Below are 20,409 nucleotides of genomic sequence, written 5' to 3' on the forward strand. Positions count from 1 at the left end.
ACCAAATAGGTAGCTTTTATACATATCTTAATTTTCTTTATATTTTTTGTTTTAATTCTGAGTATTCTAAGAGACTCTTAAAACTTACCATATGTGTGAGATGTCTCCAACCTAAAACCTGAAGAATTCTTGATGTGAATCTTTTTCATGCTCACCTTAGTCTTTGTTAGAGTTATTTTCCCTATTCCAGCAATGACCCCTAGTATTTCACTTGTAGTTTTGGTTAAAAATAATCACGTGTTCCTATGTGTAATATGGAGAAAGTGAAGAGGCATGTTTATGGTTGTCACTTGTTCTGTTCCTTCTTACATTTTTAATATGTTGCTCAAAAGTGTCACCGTCAAATTCTTGTTACTAGGAACTAGGGCAAGTAGCAGTATATGCTGTGGAAGGGTCGTCAATTCTGACTTAATTCTTCCTAAATAATCCTCAAGATAATGTCCCATTTGAAACATGATGCTGTCCCAGCTAAGAAGCTATATCATATCAAACAGAATGAATAGAAGTAGGGAAGGTGTTATCAAACTCTTGCGTTTGATGTTAGAATGCCTGTTTAATGTAGCTATCACAGGAAAAGCATGCACTGTAAATCTGAGAACAAGACATATTGTATATGCATGTGTGCATTTATGCGTATTTGCATATATGTACATAATTACGTGTGTACATGTGTACATATATATGTATATGTGTGTGTGTGTGTGTGTGTATTCAGATCATGTTTGTAGTAAACAAGCCTATGTTATAGTTTGAATTCTTCCTATGTACTAATTGCTGTAGTAGGCACTGGAAGTTCTGAGGTAAGAGTCAGTCTAAAACAGCTTGGCGTTGACTCTATAGTAAAATACAAACCAATACCCTGAATTTTATAGCTCTTCATAATAGTATCTCAGTTTGCTTTTCTATATATATATATATATATATATTTTAAAGAAGATGTTGGGGGTAGGAGTTTAGTAATTTATTTATTTATTTTTGCTGTGTTCGGTCTTCGTTTCTGTGCGAGGGCTTTCTCTAGTTGTGGCAAGTGGGGGCCACTCTTCATCGCGGTGCACGGGCCTCCCACTATCACGGCCTCCCCCGTTGCGGAGCACAAGCTCCGGGCGCGCAGGCTCAGTAGCCGCGGCACACGGGCCCAGTTGCTCCGCGGCATGTGGGATCCTCCCAGACCAGGGCTCGAACCCGTGTCCCCTGCATTAGCAGGCAGACCCTCAACCACTGCGCCACCAGGGAAGCCCTGCTTTTCAATATTGTCCAATAATTCCTTGTATCGCACACATTCAGATTTCTTTCTCTCCTTATTAATGCACATTTCATTTGAAGCGTGGCTGTAATACCATCTTTCACCATGTTTTGGACTATCATAACCCATGTGATTTAATTTCCTCTGAATTCTGACAGCACAATTTTCTATACCTCTAATACTCTTCCTCATATTGATCATTACCTTATTTTGTGTATTTATTATTAGAATCTAATTGTCATTTAGGTGTTGTGTTTTTATTTCACTATGTAACTGCATAGGTCCTTACATAGCCTCGTTTGTTTTTGGTTCAGAATAGATACTGATTTTAAAATACAAGGAAGCCCTCGTTAAAGTAAGCATTCACATTCCTAGAAAAGCCTGACATAGTACCAGTGTCACTGTCCATTCAGTCGTTCATGCCATCAGTATTTACTGAGTGCTCACTGTATGCCAGGCACTATACTCTGTGCTGGACTGTACCAGTGAACGAAATGGGCAAAAGCCTCTGTCCTCTTGACACTAACATTGTGGTTAAGAGAAGTAGGAAATACATAATAAACATGATACTTATATGTTAGATGATCTTTGCATATGCTTAAAGGTAGCAAAATAGAAATCTGAAGCCATAAAAATTTCAAAGGTAGTATGGTGGGGGAGGGAGGTCCAAGAGGGAGGGGATGTATGTGTATGTGTAGCTGATTCACTTCATTGTACAGCAGAAACTAACACAACGTTGTAAAGCAAGTATACCCCAATTTAAAAAAAAAACCAAAAAAAAACCTAGGTTATTGGGAAAAGAAAAAAAAGGAGGGGGGCTGTAATTTACCTAAAATGAAGCTGTAGACTATCAAATTTGATTCTTTTTTTTTTTTTTTTTTGCGGTACGCGGGCCTCTCACTGTTGTGGCCTCCCCCGTTGCGGAGCACAGGCTCCGGATGCGCAGGCTCAGCGGCCGTGGCTCATGGGCCCAGCCGCTCCGCGGCATGGGGGATCTTCCCGGACCAGGGCACGAACCCGTGTCCCCTGCATCGGCAGGCGGACTCTCAACCACTGCAGCACCAGGGAAGCCCAAATTTGATTCTTTTAATGATATTAATATAATGCTTTTCATCTTATGAGATGAGTGCTTATATCTTCATAAATTTACGCAAACTGTATTGGATTAATATATTTCAGCAGTTGGTGTTGGCATTCCTTTTTTACCCACTGTGTTAGCTGACGTAACTGACAGTATAATAGAACTAATGCATTTTAAAACTTGACTTTTGTTTAAGAGAGTGCGTTATTCACTTTTTTAATCAAAGGGGAAGAAGAGAGAGTTTGAAGAGCTTAGGGGTTAACTAGGAAATACTGCATATTTTTTATGGCAAAGTTCACTTTTTAAAATTCAGCTAATTTTCAAAGGAGGAAGGTAGGTTTTTTTTTTTTTTTTTTTTGGTAAAATATATTCCAATATCAATTCAGATTTAGTGTCACTAGTTACTCTTTACCTTAGATAAAGGAGTCTTCCCATATCTCAACATCTCTCTGTGTTGGCCAGCTTAGATGATGATGAGATTTATGATAAATTAAAAGAAAGACTTTACTTTTGAATCGTAAAATTTCTTAAGGGAACTTTCATCCTTGAAAGTGACCAAGAAAGAAAATTATATCATACTTTTGTGTTAATGCATCTTTTAGAAACAAGACTTTCTAAGTTGCTAGGGAACATGTATTTCAAAAGCCCATGGAACACTTAATAAAGAAAAAAAAAAACACCAAATCATCTCACATTGCAAAGTTCAACTAAAAGTAAAACTGATTTTGTGAATATCTAAAGCAGTTGAGGAGACAGTGAATCTCTTTTCCTGCCTGCATTAGTATTGAAGTTATATGAATTTAGCCAATAAAGATAGTGAAGTTAGAATGATGATGAGGGTTATATTGTAACATTTTCTCTTAATCCCACCTTTCATTACTATGAGGTGGAATCATATTTATTCACCCAATTCATATATATTTTTGTACAGTGTGCCATCTATGCTTTATATTTTTAGCTCTTCTGTCTAAAGTTTCTTTTCAGAATCCTATACAATTATGAAGGTTATAATGGGAGTCCTGAGATAATTTCATTATATCATAAAGTCTAACGGAAATTGTGCATTTCTCACGATAGAGCTCATTTTTCATTTCAGTGAAGTGAATCTGGTGACTAATGAAATGGACATGCAAAGTAGTAATAAATAATGTTAATCACAACTTACAAAAATGCTTCTTAGCATTTTTAGTTTTTGGCAGAGTGAATCACTTGGAGAGTGTATCATAGAACTACCCGTAAAAGAAAAATAAAGGTAGTACATTTAAGGGAACTCGGGAGAGCCTGGGTTTCAGCAAGAATTAAAGGCATTTAGAAGATAGTTTGGCCAGTGGGAGGGAAGTCTAGAGCTAAGGCAGCCCCAAAGGCTGAGTATTGTTTGCCTCTCAGCTGGGGGCTCTTCACAGCTAACTCACTGTGTTAGTTTTCTCTTGTTAGTGTGACAAATTACTATATATTTATTGGCATAACACAGATTTATTATGTTACAATGCTATAGATCAGAAGTCCTTTCCTTGACTCATGGCCCCTTCCCTCCCTCTTGAAAGCCAGCAACACAGGCTGATTTCTTCTCACGTTGCCATCTCTCTGGTTTTCTCTTGCATGGTTACATTTTCCTCTTCCATTTTTAGGACTTTTGTGATTACATTGTACTCACCAGGACAATACAGGATAATCTCTTTAAGTGCAGCTGATTAGCAAAACTTCTGCAAACTTAATTCCCCTTTGCCATGTAACAACATAGTCACAGGTTCTAGAGATTAGGATGTGAGTATCTTTGGAAGGTCACTATTCTACCTACCACAGCCATCACTTATGTCACTCAATAGTATCTGAAGACTGTTTTCCTCCTTTCCTCTTTTCACTTTTGTTGCTGCTTCTGCCCTTGATCCATCCAACTTGTCATCCTATGGTGAGAGAATCTGATTGGTTCAGTATATTATCCTTGTTTATATGGATCCTTTGTACCTGACTCCTCACAGGCCATTAATTCAGAAATTAGCTGCTTCAAGGTCTGATGTGCCCTGATGCAATTAGGTAGGGGCCAAGGGCAAGGTCTTACATTAGAATATTGCTACCCATTTGTAAGGAAACTCCTGTTTCATCAGGGACTGTCCAAGGAGAAATGCCCTTCAGAAAGATGGCAGAGGTCTTGCTGGCTTGTCCAGGACAAGTTCCATTGGAGGAAAGTAAATGTAAAAGCACTGAGGGAAGGGGCTGTCAAAATTTTCATATTTAAAGTTTAATATGCAGAAATTTGACTTTGTTTCTCTTTAGGGAACTTAACTTACCATGGGCTGCCATTCTCTCTCCCAGGAGGGGAAAAAAATTAGTCTCAGCATTTCAAGGTTAGTCTCTTTCAGTTTAAAACAGCCTCTTGTGGCCAATTATGTATTCAGTAAATTCTAAGTTTCAACTCTCTTTCAGTATTCTCTGATTTTCTTAACTTTTCTCCTGGGCATCTGGGTGTAAGGGGAAACTTATGTGGTAAGATATCTGGTGTATTTGCTCTCTTCTGTTCTCTCGATATGGTTATTAATGTAATTGCTGCTAAGAGCTCGGCCAGTCTCTCCAGCCTGTGTAGGGTGCTTCAGCTCTGGATGATTGATTGTCACCATCGTCCTTCAGCTGGACCTCTGCTTCCCACTGTCCATCTCTGTCTCTGCATTAGGATCCCCCTGAACCTGCACTGAGACGGTCTCCTAGCAGACATACTGATCCTTAATTCTCAGCTACCTTTCTTGTTCATCCTAAAGGGCTTTCCTATTTCTTTACATCCTGCTGAAGCCAAGGAAGGTCCTGGGCCTACAGTGGCACTGCAGACTCCCTTTACCTAAACATGACACATGATCATGTGGCCTGCTGCTCTAGGCAGTGGTTTGCTCCTGAATGATGTGAAATGGGATTTAAACTCCCTCCACTCTGGTATTCCAAAGCCTGAAACCTACTGTTCTCACTAATACAATTGGTTAATTAAAGATATTTTTTAGATTTCTTAAAGTGACTAAATGATGTATGTGAAACACCTCAGAGTAGCTGCCTGAATGTGATTGCTAATATAATCGTCTAGGTCATCCAAAACTTGGAAGCCTATCTAGCTTTTAGTAAACACCTCTGGGGTATTGGTATTATTTCATGGCATAATTCCATGGTGTAATACTAAGTATTAAGACTTCTGAAACATTTCTTTAGGTATGTTTACTAAGCGATTATATCAATGAGTGCTGTCACTTTTTAGATATTACATATGAAGTAATTTTTAAATGTATTATTCTGAAAAAACCATGGACTTATTTAGAGCAAAGAGACTTAGAAAGAAGTTTTCAGTGAAAAGGGTAGGGAAACCATAGTCTCTGTTTTCATCACAGCACAACTTGGCCTGTGAATTTAGTAGTGAAAGAACATTAAAGCCAGTTAACTAAGATTGTAGGAAAGAAGGAATGTACAAGCAACAGGTATTCTTTTTGTCAAAACTAGTGTCAAGGGTGGCAGTGAGAATGTTTGAACTATACAAAAAATTAAAGCATATTAATATACAGTCAGGAGGAAAAAGATCCTGTCTTGAATTCTCTTTATGTGCTGCGTTCTTTCTAGTAGAAGAAATGGAAGCCAGTGTCACATAGCGTGTAGTTGACATGTGATTTGAATTGAGCTCTATCTGGTGCCAGAAACTCATATTATTTCCACCATGCTCTTTTTCTTGCAGGAAAAACATAGGGTAAAATGGTAAAGCAGATAATTAATTTTTAAAAAAGGAAAAAAAGCTAGGAAGAGGAAAAGAAAAGATACTTTAGGCTCTTTAAAATATTCATATGTTAACATGTTAAATATTGGAGAAATGTGGTTTATTTTAGTGGTGGAAAGAATTATAAATATCTGTAAATTATGGAAATATATCATCTTAAACATCCACGTGAAACCTTCTACTCTGAAAATTGTTTACTGAACATACACCAGGAGACTTTTTGAGAGCCTTCACAGTATCTCATGCAACAATAAAGAATACTGCATTCTTTGAAACCAGAAGCAAGGTCCAGTTCTTTTGGTGGGGGCAGTTATATGGTTCTAATTCATTTTTATTACAAAGGAAACATTTCAAATGTGGTTTTATACATAAAAAAGTAAACGGTAGGATATTTACATTGGGGATCTAGGCTTAAGCTTCCTTTCCTTTATTTATTATAGTTTATTTGCAACCTAGACCTTATTTTTTATTTTCTATGCATTTAAAAATTACAGTATAAACAGAACTTGTGAGAATATTCTGTATCTATTTGAGAAAAATACATATACGTGAACTAAAATTGTTTCTTCTGATTTATAATTCATTCAGTCTTTATAGCACCTGTAATGTGTCTGGCATACATAGATAATGACTAATACATGCCATTAACTGTAGTATATAATGCGAAGTAGAGATTGTGTGTCCTGAACTAATCTTTACCAACTCTCAATTCTATTTGAGTTCCTATACCACAGGAAGGAGGTTAGACTTCAGACAGAAATGGACAAGATATTAATGGTACAAAGCACAACTGCCTTTCACACCAATTAGCTATATCTGTTTTGCTGCAAAGAGCTAAATATCCTGGATCAGTTAAAGTGATGTTGAGGTTTATCTGTTTGTACTCCAAAATCAATTAATCTATTCAGGAGTACATGTTCCTGGATGGCATTTTAGGCTGAAATGAAAGAGGCAGCCTTGGGTTGGAGGGAGTACTTCATGGATAACCTGGGTCTTTAAAAATAGGACTCAATAATCTACTCATCAGTAGAAGAAAGCAGAGGCAATCCAGTAATATGCAGGAATGGTGAATGAAACTAAATATAGGTATTTTATATGGCTAAGTTATCGTGCCTTGAATAATTGGAATGAAAACCTACAAGGTCAAAATTCAAACAAATGTGAGAAAAGCCTCACGGTTTGAAAAGGATAATTTTAGCAGTAAGAGTTTGAAATCTTAAACTATTGATTAGTTTATTAATTTAATTATAGTTAATTGTTTTTAATTTATTAATTAAAATATTGGTATGTTTTAATCACTTAAATAAAAATGTATAACTTCATGTAAAACCAGAATACTTAAAAAAATAAATATTAGCATATGTATTTGTGAACTTTTTTTTTTTTTTTTTTTTTTTTTGCGGTACGCTGGTCTCTCATTGTTGTGGCCTCTCCCATTGCGGAGCACAGGCTCCGGACGCGCAGGCTCAGCGGCTATGGCTCACGGGCCCAGACGGTCCGCGGCATGTGGGATCTTCCCGGACCGGGGCACGAACCCGTGTCCCCTGCATCGACAGGCGGACTCTCAACCACTGCGCCACCACGGAAGCCCTTTGTGAACTTTTGAAGCCAGTGTTCACCAGCAGCATCCATGCTCAGCTGGGAACAGGCTGTAGAACCTGTTGGTAGTAACACAGAATGCTGGCGTTATGCCAGTAAAAAGCAGGGTTGAACTGGTTCCTACTTGTGCCTGGTTTCACTTCTCATGAGACTGTAGAAACCTGCCAGTCCCTGGCTTTCAAAGATGGTTTAGTCATGCATGTGCAGCCCATCTGTTGGATGCATAAGGGATTTCCTTCTCAGCTCAGCCCTCCAGTCACAAACACAGTCACTGTTTTTTTTTTTTCTCTCTCCTTTCTTTAATACTTCCTCTCTTGCTAGGAGAGTACAAGCTCGGTAAACCAGGTGCATCTTATTGCCACTCTGGGGAATTCCTTCCATAAACACTGATGTGAGCCAGAAAAGTAGTTGTTTTCCTATTGCTGTCTAGCTTACTTTCAGTATAGTTTTATTTGGTGAATTAAAAAAAATTTCAATTTCATAATAAAAATGTTTATACTATTACAGCTTTAACGAAACTTTAATGTAGAGCTCAGTGACCTTCCTCTTCTCTGTGAAATGAAGCTCCCTGGGTCACCAGGATGAACCTGAGCAGGGGAGGGGTTTCATTCTCCATGTCTCTCTTTCTGGTCATAAAGCTTAGCAGCATAGTTTTTAGCCTCAGTGATTGCAGCGAGGGAAAAAGTGCAAGTCTCCCTCATCACAGTCGCATTCCCCTTCCCCCAACCTTTGTTCACTGCACACATCCTCCAGGTTTGACCTCCTGTGCTTAATTCTTCTGTTTTCTAGAATGGCCTCCCTCTTTCTTTAAAGTGCTGAAGGCAGTTAATACCAGGTTTTGAGGTTGGGGGTACAACTTCAGGTCACAAAATTGCATACACAAACCACTGTGGTACAAGATGTTTTACAACCTGTTAACATGACACACTATTTTGGTGAGGTTGTGGTCTTACAGCAAATTGATATTTATATATATATTTCGGACACACCTAAACTCAGAAAAGATCAAGATGAAGAAAGGAAAGGGGTTGCCTTTCAAATCAGTTGTTTATGGTTTTAAATATATTCTAATGAGCATTTAGGAGCCAAATAAGCAATTATTGTTCTTATTAATTTTATTTTCCCTTCATACAGATTTATGAGAAATACCAAGATTTGTATACCGTGGAACCAAATAACGCACGCCAGCTGGTGGAAATTGCAGCCAGGGATATTGAGAAACTTCTGAGCAACAGATCCAAAGCCCTGGTGGTGAGTTTAAATTGTATCTGCTCATTTTATTATTTTCCATTACTCATTTATTATTTATCTTTCATGTTTTATTTGGAGGTTTTCTTTAGTATGCTTTCCTTTCCTGAGAAACTGTGTTCAGTGATATGTTCATAAAAGATGAACTGTGAACACCAAATAATGAGTTAGCTTATATCTAATTATTAGTTTATTTTCTTATATAAGGTGATTTAAATACAGAGAAACCGTAATTTAATTGGTACATACATCTTTTTATACATATGTAGGTTATGATGCATAATAGTCATGTTTAAATAGATCATACAATGTAAAACCCATGAATATGGCCAGCATCCTTAAAGCTGCCTTTGTAGTACTTTACTGTCTCCTCACCCTGCCTCCCTGCCAGGGGTAGCCAATACGCTAGACATTTCATTACTCATTTCTTGGCTCTCTAAAAGTAGCTGTACCTCACGTAAATGTTTGGCTAAACATGTGTTAGCTTGCTTGTTTATCAGCTTTATTAAAGTCACATTATGCTATATGTAGTCATCAGCCACTTGCATTCTTCTGTCAACATTATGTTTGCATGATTTATCTAGATGTTTGTGCTTAGTTTTATTCATTTTTATTCATGGTAAAATACTATTTTCTGAGGATCTATCTTAATTTATTCATTTATTCTCTGCTGGTAAATTATTATTTGGATTGTTTCCAAATAGGTGCTACCATGAACAGGGTGGCTACATTTTCTTGGAACAAGTCTCCTGGTGCACATGTGCAAGAATTTCTGTAGGGTCAGTACGTGACAGTAGAATTACCTGACTGTACGGTATTCACAAAATCACCTTTATACAAGTATGACAATGATTTTCCCAAATAGTTGCATCAATTTAGACCTCCACTAGCAGTATTTGAGTCCGCACTGGTCCATATTCTGGCCGATAAGTGGCAATATCAGACTTCTTAATTATAGGTAACCAAATGGGTACCAAATGGTACCTCTGCTTATTACTAATGAGGTGGACATCTTGTTTTATATTCACTGACCATTCTTGTTTCCTTATCAGTGACATATCTTTTCATACCTTTTGCACATTTTAATTGTTTAAATTGATTTGTAAGTTATCTATTCTTGATGGTAATTTATTTAAGTTACATGTGATGCAAATATCTTTTTCCAGTTTGTGACTTGGCTTTTCATTGTCTTTATGGTATATTTTGATAAAGTAAGTTCTCAATTTTGATGCAAAGTCAACTTTAAAAAAATTATTAGTATTTTGGGGTGTGTTTTGTTTAAGAAAGGCTTCCCTACCCTGAGGTTATAAATATTTTTTAAGTATTCTAAAAGGTTCCATTTCTTTCAGATTTATTTAACCCACCTGTAGCTAATATTAGTACATAGTTTTTAAAAATAATTTTATAAATTTATTTATTTATTTTTGGCGGCTTTGGTTCTTCCTTGCTATGCGCGGCTTTCTCTAGTTACGGCAAGTGGGGGCTACTCTGTTGTGGTGCGTGGGCTTCTCATTGTGGTGGCTTCTCTTGTTGTGGAGCATGGGTTCTAGGGTGCGTGGGCTTCAGTAGTTGTGGCACACGGGCTCAGTAGTTGTGGCTCACAGGCTCTAGAGCGCAGGCTCAGTAGTTGTGGTGCATGGGTTTAGTTGCTCCAGGGCATGTGAGATCTTCCTGGACCAGGCCTCGAACCCATGTCCCCTGCATTGGCAGGCAGATTCTTAACCACTGAGCCACCAGGGAAACCTTAGTATATAGTTATAAGTTGCAATACAAATTAAATTTTTTTCTAATCAGTCTTCCTGGGGCCATTTATTAAATAGTTTACCTTCCCCCAGTGAAGCCCATTTATCAAGCTGGTAGACACACCTTCTCACCATGTTCCTCTTCAAAAGGATCTTGAGTGTTCTTGAACCTTCATACTGTACCTAAATTTTAGATTCAGCATGCTATTATGCAAAAAAATCTTTACTGGGATTTTGAATGGTATTGCGTTGACTCAGACCAAATTTGGAAGAATTGATATCATTATGATAGTTTGTCTTTCTATTGATAAACATGATATTCTTTCCACTTAGCTACTTTAATACCATTTAATAAAGTTTAAAAATTTCTTCATAAAGTTCGTATGCATCTTTTGTTAGAGGTAATGCTGGAGCTGAAGTTTAGCGCCTCTTATTCTACAGATCTCAGCACTGTTACAGGTGTTTGTTCCAGGATAACTCTGAATTCCCTGTTTACTTATCACTTACAGCTCAGATTTTTAGATTAATGTATTATATATATATATCTTGGCACTCAGAAATTGTCCTTGTGTTTTTTTGGCCCTTATACATTTTTATGTTTCTTAAAGTATCCAGGATCTTGTTGAAATAGGAGGGGCCTTTGGAATATTTGGTATGCCATATTGCCAGAAGTTGAAACACTTAATTTCTTTTTAATTGATGTATAGTTGATTTACAGTGTTGTGCTAATTTCTGCTGTACAGCAGAGTGGCTCAGTTATACACATATATACCCTTTTTTGAGTATTCTTTTCCATTACGGTTTATCCCAGCCAACTGGGTATAGTTCCCTGTGCTCTACAGTAGGTCCTTGTTGTTTATCCATTCTAAATGTAATAGTTTGCCTCTACTAACTCCCTTCCCTCCTGCCCCTTGGCAACCATAGGTCTGTTGTCTATGTCTGTGAGTCTGTTTCTGTTTTGTAGATAGGTTCATTTATGCCATATTTTAGATTCCACATGTAAGTGATATCATATGGTATTTGTATTTCTCTTTCTGACTTTACTTCACTTAGTATGATAATCTTTAGTTGCATCTTTGTCGCTGCATTTGGCATTATTTTGTTCCTTTTTATGGCTGAGTAGTATTCCATTGTATATGTGTACCACGTCTTCTTCATCTGTCAGTGGACTTTTAGGTTGTTTCCATGTCTTGGCTATTGTGAATAGTGCTGCTATGAACAGAGGGGTGCCTGTATCTTTTTGAATTATAGTTTTGTCTGGGTATATGCCCAGGAGTGGGATTGCTGGATCATATGGTAACTCTGTTTTGAGTTTTCTGATGAACCTCCATACTGTTTTCCATAGTGGCTACACCAACTTATACTCCCACCAACAGTGTAGGAGGGTTCCCTTTTCTCCACACCCTCTCCAGCATTTGTTACTTGCAGACTTTTTAATGGTGGCCATTTTGATTGGTGTGAGATGGTTCCTCATTGTAGTTTTGATTTGCATTTCTCTAATAATTAGTGATACTGAGCATTTTTTCATGTGCCTGCTGGCCATCTGTACGTCTTCTTTGGAGAAAAGTCTATTAAGGCCTTCTATGAAACAATTTTTAAGAAATGTATAAATGGTAAGGTAAACTTTCATGACTGGAAGATTCAAAGCATTATTATCTTCAATTATGGATATGTGAATACCCTTTTAAAGCATCATTTATGGATGTAAATATGTTTTCATTAAAAGTTTATCTAATAGAAATTAGGTGCTTTCTACTTACGTGATTAATATTCACTAATGACAACTGAAAATGATTCCATTTGTATTGATTTTTATCAGCTTACATTTTTTCTCCAGATGTAGGAAGCAGGTAATCTGGACATCACAGTCCTTTGAAAAAGGTCATAGAATGAAGTAGGATGTATCTTGCCTTAAATGGATTAAAATGGGAGCCTAATGAGACTTTCCTTTTTATCATTTGGAATTGAAGGTCTAGACATCTGGTGCGTTATTTGAGTCCTGTGCGATCAGTGACTATCTTAAGCACATGATGGCAGAATACACAATGACTAATTAAATGTAGAATTAGTTAGATTTTATGTGAGGGAGAAGGATTCATGTTTGTTTTCAAACTAGATTCTTTATTTAACTTTTTTGATTCTATGAAAATAAAATACATTATTTGGAAGAGGAATATTTTGAGTCTAATTGAAAAACAGGTGCTGCATTGTATTGTAAATGAATGCAAGATGGCACTATTAATTTACTTCTACTTTGTTGGAGGCTTATACTCAGACAGACTTCTGGATTAAAGGAGCTTTAATTTATCTGGGTGGGGTACCAATGTAATTACATAAATAAATATATTGGAAAATATCTTGAATATACAAATTTGAGGTAGATGATAAAATTTAATGCCAGTTAGATCTTACTGAGTGTTTACCAAGTAGCATTATCTGATTATTTCTCACAATAATGCTGTGCTCTAGACACCATTATTAGTCTCATTTTTCAATGAGGAAGCTGGGTCTTTGGGGATTCCTTTAACTTGCCCAAGGAAATGTATTTAACAAGCAAGGTAGGCCAGTGTTTCTCAAACTTTAATGTGCATTTGGTTCACCCGTGGTTCTTGTTAGAATGCAGATTTCTATTCAGTAGATCTGGTCGAAATACTGCATTTCTAATAAGCTCCCAGGTGATGGTCCTGATACAAAGACTATATTTTGAGTAGTAAGAATGTAAGAGGATTCAAATTCAGGTATGTCCAACTTTAAGTTCTCATTCTTACCTATTACACAAATATATCCTTCGGTCTAAAGAAGTGTATAATCATAACTAAGAAGAAACAAAGGCTAAGTAGTATGCTGTAAACTACTGTTCATTCAGACTGATTAAGAATTGGATGTGGCAGCTGATAGAATATTCTGGAAGGCTATGAATTTGTCAGTGAATCCTATATCAATGAAGCACTTTCAAAAAATGATTCAGTGAAATAAAATATACGGTATTGAAAAAAATTTCATTTTTATTTGAATGTGAAGACTTAAAACTGTTACTGTTCTTTAGCATCAAGGTTCTCAAACTAAGATACCTTTGAAAATATATTATAGATATAAAATCTATGAAAGAGAAGTAAATAGAACTGTTTTTTCTTACATATGTACTAAATAAATTACCTAACAGTTTATGTTTAATAATTCAGCTTTTTTAAAAAGAAGATGAACTAGAGATTTTTTTTTTTAGTAGAATGATTACTCTTCAGTATCTGCAATAATTTTTTTGTGCATGCATGTACACAGTTTTTATGTATTTGGACATTAAAATTTTAATTCTGTCTTTTATAGCCTGTTGATTAAAAACTAAAATACCACTTATTTCATTGCTTTATGCTTACCTTGTGTTAGTTATATGTTTAGACTACTTTGACCAATATTTTCTTTTTCAGTTTCAGCATTTATTTTGACTTTTTATTCACATTCATTTTGTGCCATGGTCTTTGATCTGCTCCATCAAACCAGCCTTCGGAAGAGCTGAAAGAGAAATTGATTAAAAAAAAAAAATCACTTGCCTTTGCACTAAAACCATGCCTTTGCTAGCAGAACAGAGTTTGCACTCAAATAGTTGTTTATTTGGCTTTGTTTTGTTTTTGTGACTGTACAAAAACGTTATGATTCTGATGATTCATATACATTAGGCTCTTCCAGAAATCTATGACGTAGGCACGTTAAAAAAATGTATTTACTCCTGTTTTGTAACTTAGGAAAATTCAGAGGGGACCAAGGTTCTTGCTGAAGACTATAGATAATATCTGAGGTAGTGGTGGAATTCAATTTTAGGACTTCTGTTTCCAAATCTATTTTCTTTTTTTCCCTCTAAGCCAACACTGGTAATTTCAGCTCTTTATTTCAAAGCTAGATCTGTAAATGACTATTTTTCTGACACTTGCTTCTTCTGTGTGTTAGAAACTGGCTCAGTATGATGATTATCCTGCTAATATTGTTGAATTATTTTTAAATGATCTCAAAGCAATGTTTGGAAGCAAAGAAGAAAAAATGATTTAACATTGTTGTTAACATTTATTGTAGCCTGAACTAGGCTGAAAAAGAGTTAATGAACAGTTTATAGGAGAAAGCTTTTCAATAAAACAGTGCAGCCTCCAGTGGTGCCTCCAGAACGATGGAGGTGAATGAAACCAATGGTCTCATTATTCACCAACCAGCCCAGCCAAGGGGACCTGCTGAATAAATGGAGGTCTCTAGACATTTTGCTCAAAGGAAACAGGATCAAGGTTATCATAAACAGCTTTTTCTAGTGATACTTTTTCAATTATGGTATATCCTGTCTCCCTCTGGTTGTCCTGGTAACTTTAATTAAAACTGCTCCCATCTATTATGAAGCTTTAAATATTGTAATATACTTCATCTCTTAATTCAACCTTGATATTTAGTTTAGGATTAGTTAATGAAACGGAGATGACAAATGTTTTTAAATAACTATTAAAGTAGGGTTTGTTTTCCTAAAACTAGATTATTGTTTAATCCAATTGTTTTCTCGTGTTACTTCAGCCCTTATTTCCAGTAGTTCTGTATCTTTTATGTGTGTCAAAGGTGCCTACAGAATTTGCTAAAAATGTAGACTCCTGGCCTTCACCTCTAGAAATCTGAAAATTAGGTCTAAAGAAGTGATGAAGAGATCCAGGAAAAAAAATGTGAAATTCTTCAGAGATGCAAAGAATTAAAACTGTCTTGTATTTGTGTATGCTTACAGACAGAAGGGAAGGAATCTGTGAAATTTGAAAATAAGAAAAATCTGAATGTTGAAGTTTGATTCTCAAAAAAACAGACACAGAGAAGATCAGAGTCATGCAGTTTATCTTTGAAAAGATGGTGGTATCTTTCACTTGAGACAAAAGGGATATTAAATATGAATAGAGACAATTCAGTTTGCAGATAGAGAAAGTTTGAGAGTTGCACTAGGTGACCAATTTTCTCTTGGTAAAGTACAAGTTGATATTTATGCAAAGAGTGAAGGCGCCATGGGAGTGATTTGGAGAGCAAAGTAAGAAAAAGTGAAGAGTGTACTTTGGATAACTGAAATGACTGATAAATAAATCAAGAGCCTTCTTAACATTGAGAAAAAACAGAAGATATAAAATACCCTCCTGTTCTAGAAGTGAGGTTGAACAAGCTATCTGAAAATTGTGTGTGTGCGTGTGTGTGTGTATCATTAGCCCAAAAGCTCTCTGAGGATATAAACTTATCCATGTTGAAGAAATTCAATATTTGATTAACTGAGACTGTTTTTAGGTATAAAAATTGTATATACAAAGGTGAATGGAAAAGTTATGGGACCTGTAGTCTTGAAGTTGTGTTCAAATATGATTAATACCAGCCAAGTAAAGAGTGATTAAAACAGATTGCCGGTTTATTTTCTCTGAAAACAAGAAACCTGGCTGTAGGTAGCTCAGGAGATTTCCAGAAATCCCGTTCTGTTATTTCTATGTTTATCTCACTGGGTAACCCTTGGCTGCAAGGGGGTATAAGAGATGGAGTTTGTAGCTGGGCCATCACCTCTCTGTACTGAATTGTAGTACTCTTAATTAAAATGTGGATCCAGCCAGCCGGTGTCTGTGTCAATATCTTTTCAAGGTTTAATGGGAGTTTTAAGGAAGGAAGTCTAGAGAAAATTCATTTTGAAGCAGCAGAGGAGAGAAAGGAAAATGTTGCTTACTTTGTTTTTTTATTTTTAAAGATTTTTTTTTTTGATTTGGACCATTTTTAAAGTCTTCATTGAATTTGTTACAATATTGCTTCTGTTTAATGTTTCGGTTTTGTGGCCATGAGGTATGTGGGATCTTAGCTCCCCAGCCAGGGATTGAACTGACACCCCCTGCATTGGAAGGCGAAGTCTTAACCACAGGATCATTAGGGAAGTCCCTCTTTGGCTTTTTATATAGAGTCCCATTCCTTCAATGTAATGATTGCATGCATATTCAAATCAGCTTTTTCTATCAAGGCTTGGCATGGTGTGAACAGTAGTAAAATGAAAGGACTGTTGAATCCATCTTGGATTAATACTTATCAGAGTAAATTTTATAAACATCAGGGATACTTAAGAATTAGTCAGCAGTGGTTGAAATATTTGAAATCATGAACCATGATAAGTAGCGTCTGATAATGGTCAAGAATTACGAGTTCAGGAGCAAACATTTTTATGTGTATATAGTATACATTTATATGGAACAATGGAGAAGCAAGAAATTATGATAAATGATAGAAATTAAATCAAGAGTTCTAGGTGATAACAAGGTTGAGGTATGAATGAATGAGTGGGTTATTTAGATGGAGAAGAATGAAAGTCTTTGGATTGTTAATAGTAAGGAACAAAGGAATAGTTAGCATTTACTGAATGTCCAAGCAGTTTGCTAGGTTCTTTCTATATATTTCTAACACAATGTTTATTCTGCAGAATAGGTATGTGTTCTCATTTTACAGATGAAAAACTGAAAGCTCAAGAAATTTCCATAGTAAAGAATTCAAACCCATATATATATGTGGGGGTGTGGATGGATACAAACATGATGTATTTTTTCCATTTAACAAAATAAATACCATAATAAACGATATCATAGTTTTCACTCAGAACATATGATTTTTCTGAAGTAGATGACACATTTAAATGGGAGATGCCTATATTTTTTGATACCATTTGCTCATGTGTTAAGTGGAAATCTCCAGATACACCAGCACATTTCCTCTCTCAAGTTACGCACTTTAGTAGCATCTTTATGGGCTTTAAATCTAAAGTAATTATAAAATTTGGGGCCAAAGAGAAGGGGTGGGGAGAACACTGAGTGCTGTGTTTAGGACCTCTTAAATTACCCTAAGAAGGAAAAAGATCCATATACCTGTAACAGTGCTGCTACTGGGCTACCACACTCAGCACTTTAATTTTTGTAACATTCTGTTCTGATTAATATGTTATTTAAAGGTTAGCAGTGAAGTGTTTTTAAACAACACCTCCTGTTGTAAATCCCTCTGTGTTACACAGTACTTTCTCTCTCCCCCATTCCATGAAGTAGTGTTTGCAGTAAATGACTGAACAAAGACACTTTTGAAAAAAAAGGAGCTGCCAAATATACCTTGAAGATAGAGAATACAATTAATGGTAAAGTGCGCCTCATTTTCTAATGGAAGGTGTTGAGACAGGGAAAGGTTCTGGGCAGCATTGATAATCTCTACTAAAAGAAATCTCTTTTGGAAATCAGATTCTCATAGACTGGAGTTGGCTTAATTCTTTAGGATCTGAAAGTAATATTGAAAGTATCCACAACAGCATTACTGTGTTGACAATTTGAGAAAGACAATGTATGCTCCGATAGCACAACATTTGCAAAAATTGCGGGAATGGGAGTGTTGGGTTGCTGATTGCATGGAGGAGAATGAGAGTTAGGTGAAGTGAATTGCAAAGCTCACATAGGCAGTAATGACTACATAGTCTGTGGTGCCTTGCACCAAATGAAAATGTGGGGCACTTCTTAAAAAGTTATTCAGAATTTCAAGATGGCAGCAGCAGAGCTTTAGACCAGTTGTGACATCCCTCTGGGTGAAGGGTCCTGTGTGACTGCAGGGGCCCCACACCCATGAAGCTGGCCAGCGGTCACACCCAGGTGATTAGTGGCAGAACTGGAACTGGACTTGGGATTCTTAACCACGTGTACAGTGCTGTTTGTACAGTGATAGTCATTGAACTCTACCTGGGGACTTGGGAATCTACGAAACCTGTGATGACTGTTAATCCCAAAATGAGGCCAAAAAAAAAAGTTCGTATTTCATTTCACTTCTGTTTTATAAAATTGCAGACTTGGCCCAGCAGAGCAATAGACATGCTCTGATCTGAATGTGTAGTGAATGATGTTTACATAAAAATAAATATAGAGGGCTTCCCTGGTGGCGCAGTGGTTGAGAGTCCGCCTGCCGATGCAGGGGACACGGGTTCGTGCCCTGGTCCGGGAAGATCCCCCATGCCGCGGAGCGGCTGGGCCCGTGAGCCATGGCCGCTGAGCCTGTGCGTTCGGAGCCTGTGCTCTGCAACGGGAGAGGCTACACAGTGAGAGGCCCGCGTACTGCAAAAAAAAAATAAATAAAAAAAAAATAAATATAGAGAAACAGTGTTAATCCAATGCCACCATCTTTGATTCACATAAGGAGTCTTTAGATAAACCCTTCATAACATGCCGTATATTTGGAGACAGTCTAATCAAGTAGTGTTTGATAAAGGTAAACACTGTTTTAGCTGTTGAGAGAGTTCAACTTCAAATGGTGGTCTGATTCTTAAATGTTATTAACTTTATTTCTTTTAACCTTTTGATGTTTAGTTTTCCCCTTTCCTCACTAACTCCTTATTGTCCTCAGAAATATATAAACTCTCAACCTTCCTCTGAATTCATTTTCTAACTTTAATGGAGAACATGCAGGCAGAAGTCCTTTGTGAGATACCCAGTGCCATCCAGCTTTGTTTTTTTTTTTTGGTATATACAGGAGTTCTTTTGGGTCTATTCTCCATAATTAAAAAAAAAGAAAATTTTTTTAGACCTTATAAAATCAAGAACTACATTTGCAAAGATGAGCTGTCTGTGCTTTGCTTAAAATCCCCTGACACAGTTTACCAGGAGAATGATGGAATACCCTGTTAATTTAATTAAAGTATCATAGAATCATGAATCTTGAAGGAATTTGGGAATTCATTTTTCTGATCCTCTTTTCTCAGGCAGGTGAATGTCTAAACCACCAGGTTAAGGAGTTAGCTGTTCTTTTCTCAAATATTTTGGTGATGAAGCTTCCACAATTGTAATACCCCATTATTGTTGCTTAGCTTAGTATTCAAGAAATTATGTCTAACATCCATGTCCTTGTCTAGTTAAACTTATTTTATTTTCTGTTCCCTATATATGTTGAAATTTAATTGGCATTATCCTTACAAGAATATCTCATTGCATATGTGTGTTTTGGAGGGGGTGGAGTTGGGGGTGGTAGGAGCCATCAGCAACTCATCATAGCTGAGTGTTCTTGGCAGATACATAATGATGACTCTCAGTTGCTAAGCAATCATTATTGCCAGACATTGTGTTAAATGCTTTACACACATTCTCACATTTAATCTTCAGGACAGTTTTATGAGCTAGGTGTGTTGTAGGTTGTTTCTAAAAATCAGAGGTGTTACCCAATAAGGTTGAGCCATCTCAGAGTATCAGGTAGAAGAGATTTTCAACCCAGGTATCCCTGACTCTTCTAAAGCCTGTGCTTTCTGACAGTATGCTGTAGCTCCGTAACCTAATGAACACTAAATTTCTTTAACTTTCCTACATAGAAATATTTTCTGTTCCTTTTTCATTTCTGTATTCTGGAAATTATCCAATATTTATTCTTCAACTTTCTTAAGACATAGAGGCTGGAATCAAAGGTGGTACTTTTATAAAGGAGTGCTCTGATAAAGCACAGTATAACTGCAAGTCAGCCATTTTTATTGGCATGTGATCCAACTGCAGCGAGAACTGCTTTATTCTCTGTGGGTTGTATGTTAGATGATTCTGATATATTTTATACTTATGTTGCTAGATATACAAGTATATCCTTGTTGTAAATAGTTTAAACAATATAAAATGTATTATAAAATGAAAAGAAATTCCCTAAAAGTTCACCATCCAGAAAAAAACTACCTTTTAAAGTGTGGTGACTACCCTTTAGGACTCGTGTGTGTGTGTGTGTGTGTGTG

At 36.5% G+C, this 20,409-nt stretch overlaps 1 protein-coding gene across 6 annotated transcripts in view; it reads left to right on the forward strand.

The window, feature by feature from the left end:
• Positions 1-20,409, forward strand: part of CACNA2D1 (calcium voltage-gated channel auxiliary subunit alpha2delta 1) — a 512,068-nt gene that overhangs the window by 104,039 nt on the left and 387,620 nt on the right. For all 6 annotated transcript variants that reach the window (XM_082661685.1, XM_082661687.1, XM_082661688.1 and 3 more), the window contains one exon: positions 8,800-8,916. In XM_082661685.1, the coding sequence (XP_082517811.1) occupies positions 8,800-8,916 (117 nt within the window). The remainder of the gene's footprint in view (positions 1-8,799; positions 8,917-20,409) is intronic.

The sequence above is a fragment of the Grampus griseus genome (assembly GCF_964374135.1).
Source record: "Grampus griseus genome assembly, chromosome: 9".
Taxonomy (NCBI): domain Eukaryota; kingdom Metazoa; phylum Chordata; class Mammalia; order Artiodactyla; family Delphinidae; genus Grampus; species Grampus griseus.